The sequence below is a fragment of the Strigops habroptila genome, chromosome 14, assembly GCF_004027225.2.
Source record: "Strigops habroptila isolate Jane chromosome 14, bStrHab1.2.pri, whole genome shotgun sequence".
In the NCBI taxonomy this organism is placed as follows: Eukaryota; Metazoa; Chordata; class Aves; order Psittaciformes; family Psittacidae; genus Strigops; species Strigops habroptila.
Window position 1 is genome coordinate 9,240,935 of NC_044290.2, and position 15,266 is coordinate 9,256,200.

General features: G+C 38.2%; 1 protein-coding gene across 2 annotated transcripts; it reads right to left on the minus strand.

The window, feature by feature from the left end:
* Positions 1 to 783: 783 nt before the first annotated feature.
* NOL11 (nucleolar protein 11) lies at positions 784 to 15,266 on the minus strand. 2 transcript variants are annotated; one of them, XM_030506363.1, is made up of 18 exons: positions 15,095 to 15,263; positions 13,760 to 13,873; positions 12,811 to 12,867; positions 12,035 to 12,180; positions 11,714 to 11,771; positions 11,036 to 11,174; positions 10,439 to 10,636; positions 9,891 to 9,967; positions 9,117 to 9,240; positions 8,357 to 8,460; positions 7,990 to 8,067; positions 7,044 to 7,228; positions 6,639 to 6,764; positions 5,506 to 5,727; positions 4,926 to 5,004; positions 3,762 to 3,854; positions 3,355 to 3,462; positions 784 to 3,058 (listed from the first exon to the last, which is right to left on the minus strand). In XM_030506363.1, exons 1-18 carry the CDS (start codon positions 15,242 to 15,244, stop codon positions 2,945 to 2,947), a joined length of 2,172 nt encoding a protein of 723 aa, XP_030362223.1. In that variant the 5' UTR covers positions 15,245 to 15,263; the 3' UTR covers positions 784 to 2,944. The 2 variants fall into 2 exon arrangements, with proteins under 2 accessions (XP_030362223.1, XP_030362224.1); XM_030506364.1 differs by lacking the exon at positions 7,990 to 8,067 and having other exon boundaries at positions 15,095 to 15,266.

Consider the following 15,266-nt stretch of genomic DNA (forward strand, 5'->3'; position numbering starts at 1 on the left):
AATTTGCATTTGAATACTATGAACCAGAATACCTTGTCTCTTAAGCCCATCTCTTATTTATCAGTTGTTCATGTGAAAGTGCTTACTGGATAGGACATAAAGAATTTTAATTTTACAGGTGGAGAAATACATGCATATAGAGCTATATTAACTTTCAAAATCAGGACTATAAATTAGTCCTTTCCACCACACAGCTCAGTATAGAAAAGTCAACTGTAACCCCTTAACCTACTCACCTTCCCATGTCTACTCCCAAGAACAAAACATATCTACATGACGTTCTGATTCTGAGTCTGCTCATATAGTTAAATGAGCATATTTATAAGTGAATTGAATACAGCAGGAAGAGGAATTTTTGCTAAGAGGCCCTACACTGTCTCCATACTCAAGACAGATGGAGAGAAAGATTCCTTTCAAAGGGCATTTTGGAGAAAATGAATAGCCTAGTTGTTCCAAGCTGTTGTCTGGATGGGTTCCTTTCTCCAAGGGTGAGGGAAAGAACTTAAGAACCTACAGCTGGGTGGCATTGGTATTCAAGTGAACATATGCTCTTGTCTAAATTATTGAGCTGCTTTTGTCCAGTTCATCCCTCCAAATCATTTCATAGCAATGTATTAGGCATTGGATTTAAGTATTCAGCTCTAGAATCAGTTATATGTACATTCATAAGACACCAAGGTGTTGCTGAGTAACGTTAAGACTAGAGCTCAGCTATAGACTAAATAGTCGGTCTTAGGAAGCAAGGGCTTACATGACTTCTGCTGGTGTAATTCCACATGTTAACAATTACCATTTTATTTAGTATGACGAAAACCAAAGTGTATCAATAGACTGAATTACATTAATATTCAATCACATTATTAGTAAAAATAAGTTAACTTATTTGCTGTTCTGAACATGTATTGACATCAGTCTATACTCTCTGAAGGCTTGTCACCAACCATTAATTTTATACTAGACTTCAAAAAAATCTAGCATTATGCTTATCTGCCTCATTCTCCCCATTCCATCATTTAGATGAATATTCAGTCCCACAAGCAGCTTATAACATGCCAGTTTTAAATGAATTGGAAGTACAATTCAATAGATACCTATACCTGTAATACCTTCAAAGAGGGGTGCTTTCACACACCTTTAGTTCATTATGTGTTTTTAAAGATGGTCAAATTGAATCTAAAGCTAAGACATAATTTGAAATGCTAGAATTGAAGCTGTATAGAGCAAGCACTATACAGGAGGTTAACTTCAGGTGTTCAGTCCTTGAAAAAGTACTTGGAGAAAACAGACACTGATGTAGGTAAGAATGTTCTTATTTTAAACAGGAGATGAGTTTTCTTGTTCAGAAAATTAAAAGCAACTACTGCCAGTGCCAGAAGTACCCCTACATGATTCTTCAGCTGCCCATTGTAGTGGTTTTTTAAATTTACTCCTACAAACATTTGGTACTGACCTCCAATAGCTCCATATACAACTAGAACATACCAACTTCCAGAGAGTCTTCAGGTTTTTAACTGTTTCAAAGTTACACAGCCCACGTTCAGTAAGTTATGCACCTAGCACTTCAGCCATAATCATCTTGTGTTCTAGTTCTAGCCAGGGAAAGGAAGAAAATGCTTTTATTTAAACAATTATTTCCAACATCCTACTCCAAGTCAAACTGGATGTCTCCTCTGTGACATATGCTTATATTGTCAGAGAAGAATGATTATCCAAAAAATGAAGTTATTTTCAGCTAGTTTAGTTCTTTGCTCCAATCTGTCAGGCAAGACACCATTCTTGCTCTAAGCTGTGCTGGCAGTTATCAGTGGCATGGTCACTCTGTCAAATTTTATCTGAATATTTTTATGCTTCCTTTCCCCCAAAACTTCAAATATATATAGGCGAGATTTCAATAGATGAATAGTTAAAGAGCAGAAACCATCTTGGATACAATCTTTCAACATCGGAAAGCTTCAGAAATTTCTAAAGCAGAAGTCTTGAAGTACAGCTGATTATGCTGAAATCCAAGAACTCCATTCTGCAAGTCTGTGCAGGAGAGCATGCTCCAGAGGAGCAGCTTCTCTGCTTGAGAAAACAGTTGTCTTCAGCTGATGGCAATCTCTGAGATAAAGAGTGTAACAAGGCATCTTATTAAATAGCTGCACTTTCATTTGAGGAAGGAATCTGAATCCTGCTGTGTACCTCTTCCTCCTCACTAGCAGCTTCTGGATGCAGGTGGTCTTATCAGATACGAGATGTATCAAATCAGCTTTAGATTATTGTCATTCAAGACTCTTAACTACTGACTGCCACACGACTCCCTCCCTTCTATTTTTCAAAAAGCAGCATAAGAGGAGCTGGTTGACTGGAAAGGAGAGAGTGAAAGGGTACACTACCAAGTTGTGATACTATGACACACAGGAGAAAGAAAGCAACATTAGGTAACAACCCTATACCTACACTTAAGCTCCCTTTCCTGTTTAAACTAAGTCTGTAAATGTCAAAGGCATCTTTGGACAAAGTAAAAACAATTTAAAAATAGAAAAGTCAAAGCAGCAAACTCAAATGAGTTCATCTGTACTTCATAACCTGCGTGGAGATAAGAGAACTCTGAAGAATCTAATCAGAGACTTAAACTATTAAGTTAAAGTCAATTCATTTGATGAAACATCTGTTGAAGCTTTACTGCAAATACCCTACACTAAGTGGTATTTTAGGATGTTCTTATCACTACGTAGAAGTATCAAAATTATACATGAAAATATAAACAAGCATCCAGCTTCTCATCCAGTTAAAAAGAGAGCTTTTAATACACGAGTTTCAAACTTAAAACTCCCACGAAGCTACAGAGTAACCGAGCTCCTCCTATGTAGAAAACAATTTTTCACATCCCCAATATGGAGTGCTAATACATCCTCATCATAAAAGGAATCAATAAAAAATGTGTTAATAATTCATTTCAAATTCAAATAAGTTCCAGCACTTCAATAGAATATGTATGAGGGTCCTTCTGGTGGTTAAGTCTTTGTAATTCTCGCAAACTTCCTTCAATCTTGTTTAGTTCAGAGTAGAACCGTACCTAAAAAGAAGAAAACACAGATATTTACAGTAAAAGAAATTTTCATTCTTTTCATACATCACTATACTGTGGAACTATCTGTGGTTCTGCACAGTTTCAGATATTTAACCCTAGCAAACATAGCAGCTTTTGAAATCAAAAAGAGAGAGAGGGGCAACTGCCATTTCATGCTCAGGAAGGAATATACAGAGAACAGACATTATTTGATTCACTATATCATTTGTTGTTGTTTGCCCCCCTCCTTCTTAACACCCATGTTCTAAATCTATACTAAAATGAAATAAGATGCAACTTACTTGGGCTCTTACAAACTTATGCAGCTTAGAAAGCAACTCTTTTGCTTCTGGTAGCATCACCATAACTGAGAAGTGAGCATCAAGTAATAGGCATATCCAATCCATAATCTGAAGACAAACCAGGAAAGGACACTTACATTTTATGATATGTGAATGACACAGATTTTGCTTTAAAAGCTGAAGTCTGAAACAGTAACTTTTAATGCAAAATGCAGAGTTCCATATTTTAAGGCAGTATATTTATTTTCTGACACTAAAAGTGTTGTGTTACATCTGACTTCATACAGGTTACATTAATAGACAACACTTTGTAGAATGAACGTAGACCTCAGTTAGATATTCACTACTCATGAAGTTACACACCACAGAAACCAAAGGAAATACAACTCTTAGAAGTAGCTTCTCACCTGATTTACAGTTGGAGGGTGTGTTCCAGGAAGAGTGGTAGTAATTTTTTCACTGCATTTCACATACAGGTAGTATAAATACCTGAGAAAGAGCTAAAAGTAGAAAAGCCAGAACATTTTTAAAGGACAAACATTTATTAATAATAGACTAAGGTGTTTTGTCCTGCACACAGTAATACTCATAAGGATTTATTTTTATTCTTTAAAGCAACAGAGATGCCTGTATACTATGCATTAAAAAAACCATCAGTTTTCTGGTTCTCTTACACCATCTATAGCCAGGTGTTTGAAAATTCCCAGCAATATTCAGTGTACAGTTACATTCAGGGGTAATCACTGTTCTACCGATTGTCACAGTGCAATTTAATTTAGACAGAGATTTTTCTAGGAACTTTGCTAAAAATCGTATCAACTTTAGTAATTTTAGTCCCAGCTTCCTTTCAGTAGCCAGCAATACATTGTTAATGGTCAGAATCAGGTCAACATCATCTTGTGCTGAGCACAAGTGAAAGATTTCTCTCTCTTTCCAAAAAAAGAAATCAAGGAGACAGGTCAGTGCTAAGATCAGCTTTCTTCTAATGTGTGGGGTTTCTCTGAATCCCTGGAAAACCACACATATGCTCAGGTACTATGGTACAAGCAGCTCTTGAAGTTGTATTTCAGGTTCTGAGGGACAGGGAAGATGAGGATTTTTGTTGAAACTGAATGGATCCAAGATCATGGAGTGTGATGAGTTTTGCACCTGGCTTCATACAGAGTGTACAGTTTGTTTCTCATATTTTATAAACTTCTGTTTCTGATGGAACTGACTAAATTAAGATGTCTTGTTCCTTTCTTAAAGAGCATCCAAATCAAGAAAGGATATTCTACTTGCTAGATGTTGTTTTAGCAACATTTAGCAAGTAGAGAGGGTCATAAAGAGGGTTTCTTTCTTCCATTTTCTAAAATAAGCATGGACTAAAAAGATGAGAAGTACCATATGCACGTGGAAAAACATGACAGTTGTTAATATTAAATCTTATTAGGCATCTTAATTTCATTTTCATGCATTAGTTTGTGATTCAGACTCCAGTAAGAGCAGCAAGTTTCTGATATGCCATTGAAAATCTTTCTTCCCTTTCCTCCCCCCAGAAGAAAGGTTTTAAAACTTTTGAACATACTTACAACAGCTTGCTGAGCTGGAAGGTTTTTCAGATGAGGCAAAAGGAATGTTTCACTGTAAGCTGAATGGAGAATAGCATTTCTGTGCAGTACTATTAAGGAACTATTAAGCACGAAAAAAAATACCAGTTTTTACAAAGCAAAGTGAATTCTAATTAAAGTATTTCTCTAGGTTCCTTAAGACAGGTCCTATTTGAATCTCCCTTATTTCCATCATGAAATATATACAGCAACTGAATCACCACAGTACAGTTAGCTGGAGCAGTTCTATTTACTACAAGTACACAATTGGCTAATGTGTTTCAACAAACATCAAAATCAGTGACACTGTTTTCTCTTGAATGGATAGAAGTCTTATCACATTTTTGCAATAGAAGTTTAACTTGGTGTAGATGCTTTCTAAAAGTTGATTGTTTCTATTTATAGTCTAAACAATTTTTCTGCTGAATAGGAACTCCTCTTACCAGAACTTCTCAGAAACTTTTAACAATAACAGAAGATATGTCTTTTAGTAATACTAAAACTAAACATCTGTGTCACATCTAATGCACTGACTTTCCTTCATTAAACACACAGAGGATACAGTAACGCTGCCTTCTGGGGTCCAACAGGGCAGGATTCACCATCACTCATCACATGGGGTTTCTTGGTGATTTTAGTTTCCCAGATGTCTTGTTCCAGCTCCGTACTGAAACCATTTTCTACAATTTCAGTCTTAACTTCCTTATTGTTGAATTCGATATCAAGGTAACAGATAACAGATTCTAGATTCAGATCTATTCTTTGAAGATAGGCATCACTAATGCTGTAAAAGAAAATTCCAGATGTTCAATGCTTTTAATTACGAGCTTTAAAATCAGCAATGCCATCAACCCACCATTAGTACACACTCTTTGAAGCTTAGTATAAAAGTAAAAAATACATACTAAAATATAGTGTTGCAGAATGAATAAAGGCATGAGAGAACAGTTAATATTTTGTAATTATTAACCTTGAACAATACATGTACTGTTCTTTTATTCCAACAATGTTAGTTACTGTATTATTAGACATTATGTCATGGGCTGATTTAAAGGTTATACCCCATTTGAGACTGTTGTTGTGTTCAGACTTTAGTGGGACTGCTTCAACCCATAAGACAATTATAATTTTCTCATTTAGTAATATAGTATTTGACAATTCCAAAGTATGAAATTAGTAAGATCTGGTGTTTCTAACAGAAAAATAATCCTTTTTGCTCTGGAAACCTAGAGGAACAGTTACAACAATCTTCTCTTTTGGTTACAGTGCTTAAGACTTCATCCTTTGGGGATACGAAAGCCGTTTTTGCCACGAACTTACAAGATTGAACTTTTTTTGTGGGCTTCTTATCCCAGGTAAGTTCCCAATTAAGTCTGTTGCACAGTGAACACATCATTGGAACAACATAGGTAAAAGGATGCAAATGCCATTCAAGCCAGTAGTGTTACCAAAAGGCATGTTCATTTAATTACCATTTACATACTTTCTAGAATTAACACATGCAACAGACATCTTGTAAAAAGTCTGTCAGTCTGCAAGACTCCAACATGAACTGTACTCAGAATTCAGAATTTAATGCACAGTGTTCATTGCTCATCTATAAAATCAAGGCCATTCTTGGCAACACACAGCTTTCAGTGAGGGGCTTGGTTTGGTGAAGAAGGAGTTAAAAAAAATAGACTGATTCCAACTTACCTTAAAAATACTTTCAAGCAAGCGTAAGTAATTTCTTCAGGAATATCTGGAAACCGTTGTAAGCAGATTTGTAAGAGATGTAGATCTTTTTTCTCCAAAGCAACAACCATTAAATCTGGACATAAACTGTAAGAATATGAAAAGAATAGGCTGCACAGTTCATACCCACTGAAAGCTGCATCAACCACTAATGCTGAGGTACTAATCTTGTTTTACACAAAAATCCACCTGGGAAGTGTCAGCTTCATCAGAAAACAAGCATAAGAACCTTTGATAGTAAATTCTGATAATTCAAGAATGCTTTATAAAGAACTGGATTTCTACCAAAAAAACAAAAAAATCCTTATTATTATTATTAAAGGCTATTCCTTACAATAAAATAAAAAAATGCAGAATTATAATCACCTGTAAGACAAGTCTCGGGTTTGGACTATCTGTAGCAGGAAATTTCGAGGGTAGTACTTTGGATTTGCCTTACATCTGTTTATAAGGGCAGTTACTACACATCCAATAGTGGCTTGGAAATCCGGCATCTGTCCTTTTGACATCAATTGTCTCAATTCATTTTCAAGTACAGTTGTAGAAGCATCCTGAAAATGACAAATTGAGGTTGACAAATAGGTTTGAACACTGTACTAGTATTAATTACACCAAGTAGAAGCAGACTCACTTTGGAATTCAAGCTAAAAATGATGTACAAAAAAATCCTTAGCACTCTGTGTTTTGGTATCTCTCTCAAGCATGAAAGAGTCAAACAAGGTAATTTCTCACTCTGAACTCAGGCTCATGGATTATTCACCTGTTGCTTCAGTAACATTACCAAGATGTCCAGCCCCATCTGAACTATAGGTACATTCACACAGGAAGGGCTGCAACTTCAAGCATCACAACACTTGCAGCAAGTTTTAGAAAGGAACTAAACAGCTCATTGCTCTATTTCCAGTATAACTCCTAGCAATTCCACTTTCTAGATCCAAAATGTCTTCAACAAAATTAAAGCCATAAATAAGAATCTAAAAAAGCTTATAAACCCCCAGAGTTCAGGTGAAATATCCTCCCATTTGCTGCAAGAGAAGACTGTCATTAAAAATGAACAAATTTGTGCAAGTTTTCAGAACTCAGTTATGTCAGCCCTATATTGTGCAGTTCTCAAACACACTCCTATGACAAAACTTTAATTTTATCATGCCCAAATACAGTTCTTGCACAATATCCTCCAACTCACCTGTTCAAGGCAGCTTTGCCAACCTGATATTTGCAAGAGGACATGGAAAAAGAGAATAGCTTCAGAGACAACTAGAATATTCTGAGAGTGTCTAAACCACTACTTTAGGATATCTGCTTTACTTACTTTCAGATTTAGTAAGAGCTGCCCAACTGATAAGGTATCTGGCTGTACTTTAGCAACAGTGTTCTTTTTTGATCTTAACTATTACAAAGAAAAAGGAAACAAAAAATGTTATTATTCAGCTCCAAAAAGTTCATATATATTTAAGGATTTCAATCAAGGTAACTAGGAACTCTTGTGTATCAACTTGCTGCACAGATTACAATCAGTAACTGGGTAGTCCAATTCCAGAAATAGTGTTAGAAATAACGAGTAACAAATACAAAGTGAAATTGTCTTTTGCTACAACACCTAAAACTAAAAGTAGCAGCATGGGGAAGAGACAAGAGAATCAAAACAAAAACCTCGCATGTTCCTAATGCTAACTTACAGTCATTCTGGACTCAGGTTTTAGAGCTACAGACTGCTGGGACTGAAAGGAAACCACCAGCTCTTCATCTCCAAGGGTATTCCAGTTTACAAACGAAGACACATCTGCGAACACAGAACAAAACTATATGAACGTAGCACTTAAAGCACATTTAGTAAAGTATGGATGTTACATCAACTTCTTATACTAACAGGTATTTTCTGAAGTATAATCCAAGTCAGTTTAGGCCAAGAAAGTTTCCAGGTTTATCTTAGCAGCAAGTAATTTTGTGGCCCTTTTTGCATACTGTTTCTCCATTTAGCCTCCGGGAAGGAGAGAAGATAGTTATTACACAATCTCCTGTAAGCATTACTTGCAACAGCGTTTTACCAGTGCCGTACTAAATTAAAGACACTATGACAGTGTGATTTTAAACTAAAGTTTACAAACGAAGGTTTTACATTGCCCAATCTAATAACTTATAGCAGACAGCACTTCATTTTGCTTTCAGTATTCACAGTTGGCATTCCAGTATTTTCAGTAATTCCAGTTATCTGAATGACAACTGAGGTTAAGTGAAGCCACAAGAAATTCAGACATTTGTGTGCTTTGGTGCTCTCAGCAACAGTAAATTTAACAGTGAGGAACACAGGACAGTGTTAGGTCACTGAAAGCTGTTTAGATCCAGCCGATTTTATGGGACTGTATTAAAATAATTTCTATACAATTTCACAAGTTTTCCTTTACAAGATCTTTTCACTGTGATTATAAAGATTCTTACCAGGGGTTTGACTGTCCTTGAGCTTCCCCACAGCGGCTGCTAAGGATGACGTTTCACACTTGTACATAAGCACTGTCAGCACTTTCCCATGAGTAAAAAAAAACTTTTTCTCATAACACCATAGCTACAAAATAGTAAAACACATTTTTAATGAGGAGATGAGCAGAGAAGTGTGTTCCTGCACAAGCTGATGTTTAACTCCTTCCTACAGAGTTCAACTACAAGTCACTGATCACAGGACGTTATTTTAGGTAGGCTTAACACTTGATAGCAGACCTTCATTAACTGTTGATTTTAAATACACAAAGAAGCAGCAGCTGCTCCAAAACATTAATTTCCTCTTGTGCAATTATAAGACAAAAACAGCCAACAGTTCTATTGCACTAGTACGTTTATTACTTAGGTGTCGTTTGCCTTATCATTAACAGACAGCTGAACATCTTGAAATGCTACTTAGGGAGATGCAGCCATCATTTAGGCCATCAGTTATAGACTTCTGAACAGAATAGAAACCGCTGGGTTTCCTGGTTAATTTGCTATTTCATTCTCAACCAATAATCAAGAAGTGAGAAGGTACTAAATTATTAAAGAAATTGCCACAGGGAGCGTTCTGACAAAAACAGCTCATCAACTGGTCAATATTAATTTTGCTTCAGAGCCTGGCATTCCCTGCTCTTCCAGGCAGAAGCAGAACTCTGGAAGACGGCCGCTTCATTGCTACCATGCCAAATGCACAAAGCTTACAGACCACAAATTGAAGACTTGCCCACTTACTTGTCCACTGGTTCCCAGGGGCAGCTCCTTTGAAGTTTGCAACGTCTGAAATTTTGTATTCCATATGGTTAGGCACTCTAGGGAAAGTAAGAGGGACATGTTACAAAGCCAAAGTGCAACAAAAATGCTACATTTACCTTTGCTACTTTCAGTTACAAACACTTGAAACAGGAATAACTGTTTCAAAATAGCTCAGTCAGTAACCATTCAACATTCTGGTTAGATCTCGAGTTAAATATTTAAAGATGAGTTAGTTTTCCAGTGAACAGCTTGAAACAAGAAGCTGTGGCAAAAGGGACAACAGCCGGTGTTGCTTCCAGTGAGGAAGAACACTGTTATAAAATGTTCAGTGGCTTAAAATTTCAGTGATCCCACATTTCAGAAGTTTAGGCATGGGACTGAAGTGTTTGTTTCACTTACTGCAGGCACTGATTCCTTAGAGGACATCAGAGCTGTTTCCCTGTATAGGTCCTTTTACATATGTCCAGGCCCCTTTAACTCCCCTCCATCCATAAGTTCTCTTGCTGCATCTTCTCAACTCTTGTTACCTTTGGATTCTTCACCAGCTGTAGCTAGACTTCCTAACACTGCAATGTGGTCTTTATCAAGAACAACGAAAGAAGTTCCTTTTAGAACACTTCCAGATACCGAAAGGTTCAGGAGTAGCGACCTGGGCAAAATTTGCTCTTCCTCTTCAGTATTTTGCTGCAGAGGTATCAGAAACTTGTACACAGAGTCATTGGAAGCTGTCAAAAAAAAGAAAAACAGAAGTCTTTACTCTTATGATCTGTTATTGTGAAAAACCTGTTTGATGCAATATGGCAAAAGGACACCCAAAGAGAACAAAATCCAGTGAATGCTGGAAGAAGAAGTAACACAGGATGTTTCTAGGACATGTTATGATGCAAAGCAGCAAAATGAAAGGAGAGCTAGCACGAGGTCTGCAAGGTACAAGTTGTAAGACGTAGGAACTTTTGCAGCCATTAAAACATCAGGAAGGTTGAATTACTACTTCTACTGCTAGCTGTTTCAGAAAGTTTAAAGAGTTGAAAATATTAAACAGTAATTCATAAATATCAACATTTTATGTTCTTCCACACAATTCTCTGCTTTATCATCACATCCCATTAGGAAACGTAACTTACACAAACACAGAAGTGTGATGATTTGATTTTTTATATACGCTGTGAAACTCAGTGGCTTAGATAATGCCTGTTGTTCAAGCTTGTATTTGTGTAGATTATTCATTTTAAATTTCTGCACGTAGACAAAAACATCCTCATCCTAAAACAAAAAAGAAAAGAAAGTTTTCCTTTAATTTGCACAAAGAAGAGATAACAGAAATACAGGTATTAGAACTGCTGGACTTTGGATGTTATGCAAAGTCAAGAATTTGTGTTTTTTACATACAGCCTAATTGAGAAAAGTTTGCAGACTCAAGCACGAAAATTCTAATTTTATGCAACAAATGGACTTATGGAAAGAAGAATATGAATAAAGACAGATTCATCTATAATTCTTTTCTTAAAACATAAATCCTATTAAGTAAGTTCTTCACAATGAGCAAGTATTTGAAGGCAACGAGGTGTAAGATAATGTCTCCTATTTTTAATCTTAATCGTTCTCTGAAGTTCTAAGAGCCACGCTCCTCAGCCCTGAAAGCAACACAACTGCAATTTAACTGTTTTATTGGGATACTGATTAAATCAGGATAAGGATTTTACTAAGAGCTCTCAACGTCCAATGAAGCAGGTGAAGGATGTCAGCAAAAGCAGTTAGATTTGCTGCTAGTAAAGTTGTTTTAAAAAAAGTATTTAACTCACTTTCTCAGTAGTGAAAATCAAGACAGGTTGTTGACGTTCCATAAAGGCTTCACTCCACCTAAAAGCACAAACTGTATGAACGTCTTCCACATTCCAGACCTATACCTATATCACCCACCACTCCTTTGGCAGCAAAGCTTCTTAGTTTTTGAATATTTATATGAAGAGTGCTAGGATTTTAAAAATAATGTGTTGGAAAAACCCACCCACCCCCATGATCTGTGTCTTCAGATTTCTCCCCTCAAGAAAACGGAACAACTTTCATCATCATTGTCAATTCCTCTGAGCAAGAAGCAAGCTTCATGAAGCTGTATCACTTACTTGATGACTTCATCCGAGATAATGTTTTCAATCTCTTGTTGAGGGGCTTCCAAAAGGACATCTAAAGTTCGAACACCCCCTCCTTTGAATAGTACCACTGGCCCTCCTTTGGGTAGTGAATGTATTCTGTACACGTCAGCTGTAAGCTTCAGAGAAAAAAAAACCCAAATAATTCTATGTTCTTTGGTACATTACCTTGAAGTGTTTTATCCATGGTTTTTTTTAACGTTCTTTCAATAAATGAGTAACAGAAGAATGATGAACCTGTAAGATGCCTGATAACGTATCTAGTAGTCAAAATAGTAGTTGTAATTTGCTGAAATGCTATAAACAATGCACATTTCCAGCCAAGAAAAAGCCATGAAAAGCATCCCAAAGAGAATCACACTTCTGAATCACATCAGAAAAAACATAACTGAGGGTAAGGAGTTCAAACACCTGCTATACAGCAGAACACAAGGTGTGTTTTCACATCCACCACCAGAACAGAAAAATCTGTATCTGAATGTACATATGACTCTATATTTGAACATCATCTTTAAAGAAAGTCCTCTGAAACTTTGAATTTGGGATATCAATCATTTTTAGATAAATACCTGATGATCAAGTCTCTCAGCACAGGGGGATTCCTTGCAATACTCCAGAACATCATGAAGCACAAGTTAAGAGCATGGTCAGCTAAACTGTAATATTACCAGTGCCATGAAAATGAGCATCTCTTCCCTCTACCAGATTCAAAACGTTAACATAAAAGTGAACACATGTGAGAGACTTACCGTTGCTTTAAACACTTTGTCCAAGTTCACATCTGTGTTCTTCCATATTCTTAAAACCTTTAAGAGAAGCATAATTTTTTAAGCACCATAAAACAGTAATACACACACATCTCAGCATGCAAAATACTACCAATTGCATGTCCCTGAAACACAGGAGGAAAATATACAGGAAGTATTCACAGTAACCTTAACGGAAACCAAGACAGGGAAGTTTGCATGGGAAGAAGCTGAAGCAGAGACAACGGGAATACAAACCAAGCTCATAAATCCTAGATTGGAAAGGAAGAATAGGGAAGAGTGAGGTTAAGGAAAAAAGATACAACAGAATTCTAATAGCTCAAAGTGATGGAGACACATTAAGACACAGACAACCTGATCTGGAAGAGAATGCTTCAAGGAGAACAATGAAAAGTCAGGAAAAATATTTCATCAACAATAACAAAAAGCCAAAGGTTCAGCATGTGCTGAGCAAACACTACACACACACAAACAGGAAATGTTTAACTGTACATTAAACATGTACAGTTTAATGAGACAAGGTCAAGGTATGAGACAAGGACACAGGTATAAACCATTGCAATCATTTCAGCACAGTAATCGTGTAATTGCCAACCAGTCCGCAAGAACAGAAATAACTTATCCTTGGGGAACGTATGCATGAGAATCTCTTCCTGAGAATGGGGCAGTTTGCAGGACACCAATGCAAAACCTGTGCTCAGCACAGATGATCTTCATGTCAGCGACAACAGAACACAGTGTGCAGCTGCAGAATTGCCCACCCCATCCCCTCAAAGAACAGAGGGGACCTGAACTGCAAGAGCATGGCAAGAGCTCCACGCATTTACACTGAACCAAAAATGCAGCACCCCTGACTTCTCCCCTATCTACATTCCCTCAGAAGACTCACTATATCCTTTTTTCTCCCATAAGAAAAGATAAAGGATCTCACCTTGTCATCATGAACCGCTATATATTCATGAGTTTCAAAGTTGCATACAACTGGACAGGTGATAATCTGCCCATGTTTAACCGACCAACAGCCCAGTGGCTTCTGATCTGAGACCTGGAAGAGTCACAACAAAGACACTGTAATTACAATATAATGTGGTACACCCTGGGGATTTTCCTCACAACAGCAAGGAAATGCAAGGCAGCCACATCTGAACTGAACAAGCATACTAAAACATAGAAACTGCTATACTCAGAACATCTGTTTGAGCATCCCTGTTCTTGACTTTAATACCTAAAAATCTCAGAATAACATCAAAGAACTCTACATTAATTTGAACTATTTCTTTTCATATAAGAAATACCTTTGAGCTGTAACAGTCAGATGGGTTTATGCGATGAAGCACAGGTATGAGGCACGGCTTTTCCAAAGTGAAGACACTACTTTTAATCACTCGAGTCAGTTACATTTACTCACTAATACAATCAAGCACAGAACCACACTTTTTCTCTTCCAGTTTCAATGTGAAACCAAGAGCAATGAATTTCACTGTCTAAACTTATGTTAAATATGACTTACACCTTGCTGCTCTGAGGGTACTCAATCCCCTCTCCTCCATCTGCAGCCACTCTGGGCATGTTTACCAACATATTTATGTTCTCAGTATGGTCCTGCCAGTGGGGCTGAACAACCCAAAAGGAGGTTGTACCATGAATCCACTAAAATACCATCCTTAGTGCCCTGAATGTCAAAGCCAAATATTTTGCTGGTTTTAATTACGGTCTACTGAAATAAATGCACACACTAAAAGACACCAGAACATACTTTTAGTTTCAAACCACAAACTAAAACCTTTCATCCTCCGACCAACAGGAAGGCAGCTGACACAAATCTGACAGCCGGACAAAACACATCACCCTGGCTACTCGGGAGCAACGTTACATACCCTGCAGCTTCGGGACAGGAGCATTTCTTGGAACCGAGAGAGAGAACCGGCAAAAGGAGAAATACACAAGCAACAGCCCAAGCCGACACCCGCTCCACAGGCCGGAGGGCAGCAGAGGTGAGCTGAGCAGGGCATGGCAGGGAGGCACGGACAGGAGCGGGACAGGGCTCAGCCCCGCTCCCCGAACCCAGGGCGCAGGCGGCGGCCGCGCACCAGGTCCCCGCTGGATAGCGGGGATCGGGCGCCCGGTGACAGGCCGGCCGGGGCAGGAGAGAGACCGGCCCCAAGGCGCCGCCGCCGCGGCCCTGCCCGGAGACCCTCCCACAGGCCGGGGCTGCCCGGCAGCAGCAGCAGCGATACCTCCCGAGCGGCCGGGGCCCGGCGATTACCTTGAAGAGCGTGGCCGTCCTGCCGCGGTCGGTGAGCAGGACGTGGTCGCGGTCGGGGCCCGGCTCCAGCGCCAGGAGACCGCCCTCGAGGCCGACGCCGCTGCTGGGACCCAAACCGCACAGCGTGAAGCTCTCGCACAGCGCCGCCATCTTCGCGAGCCTCCACCTCTCG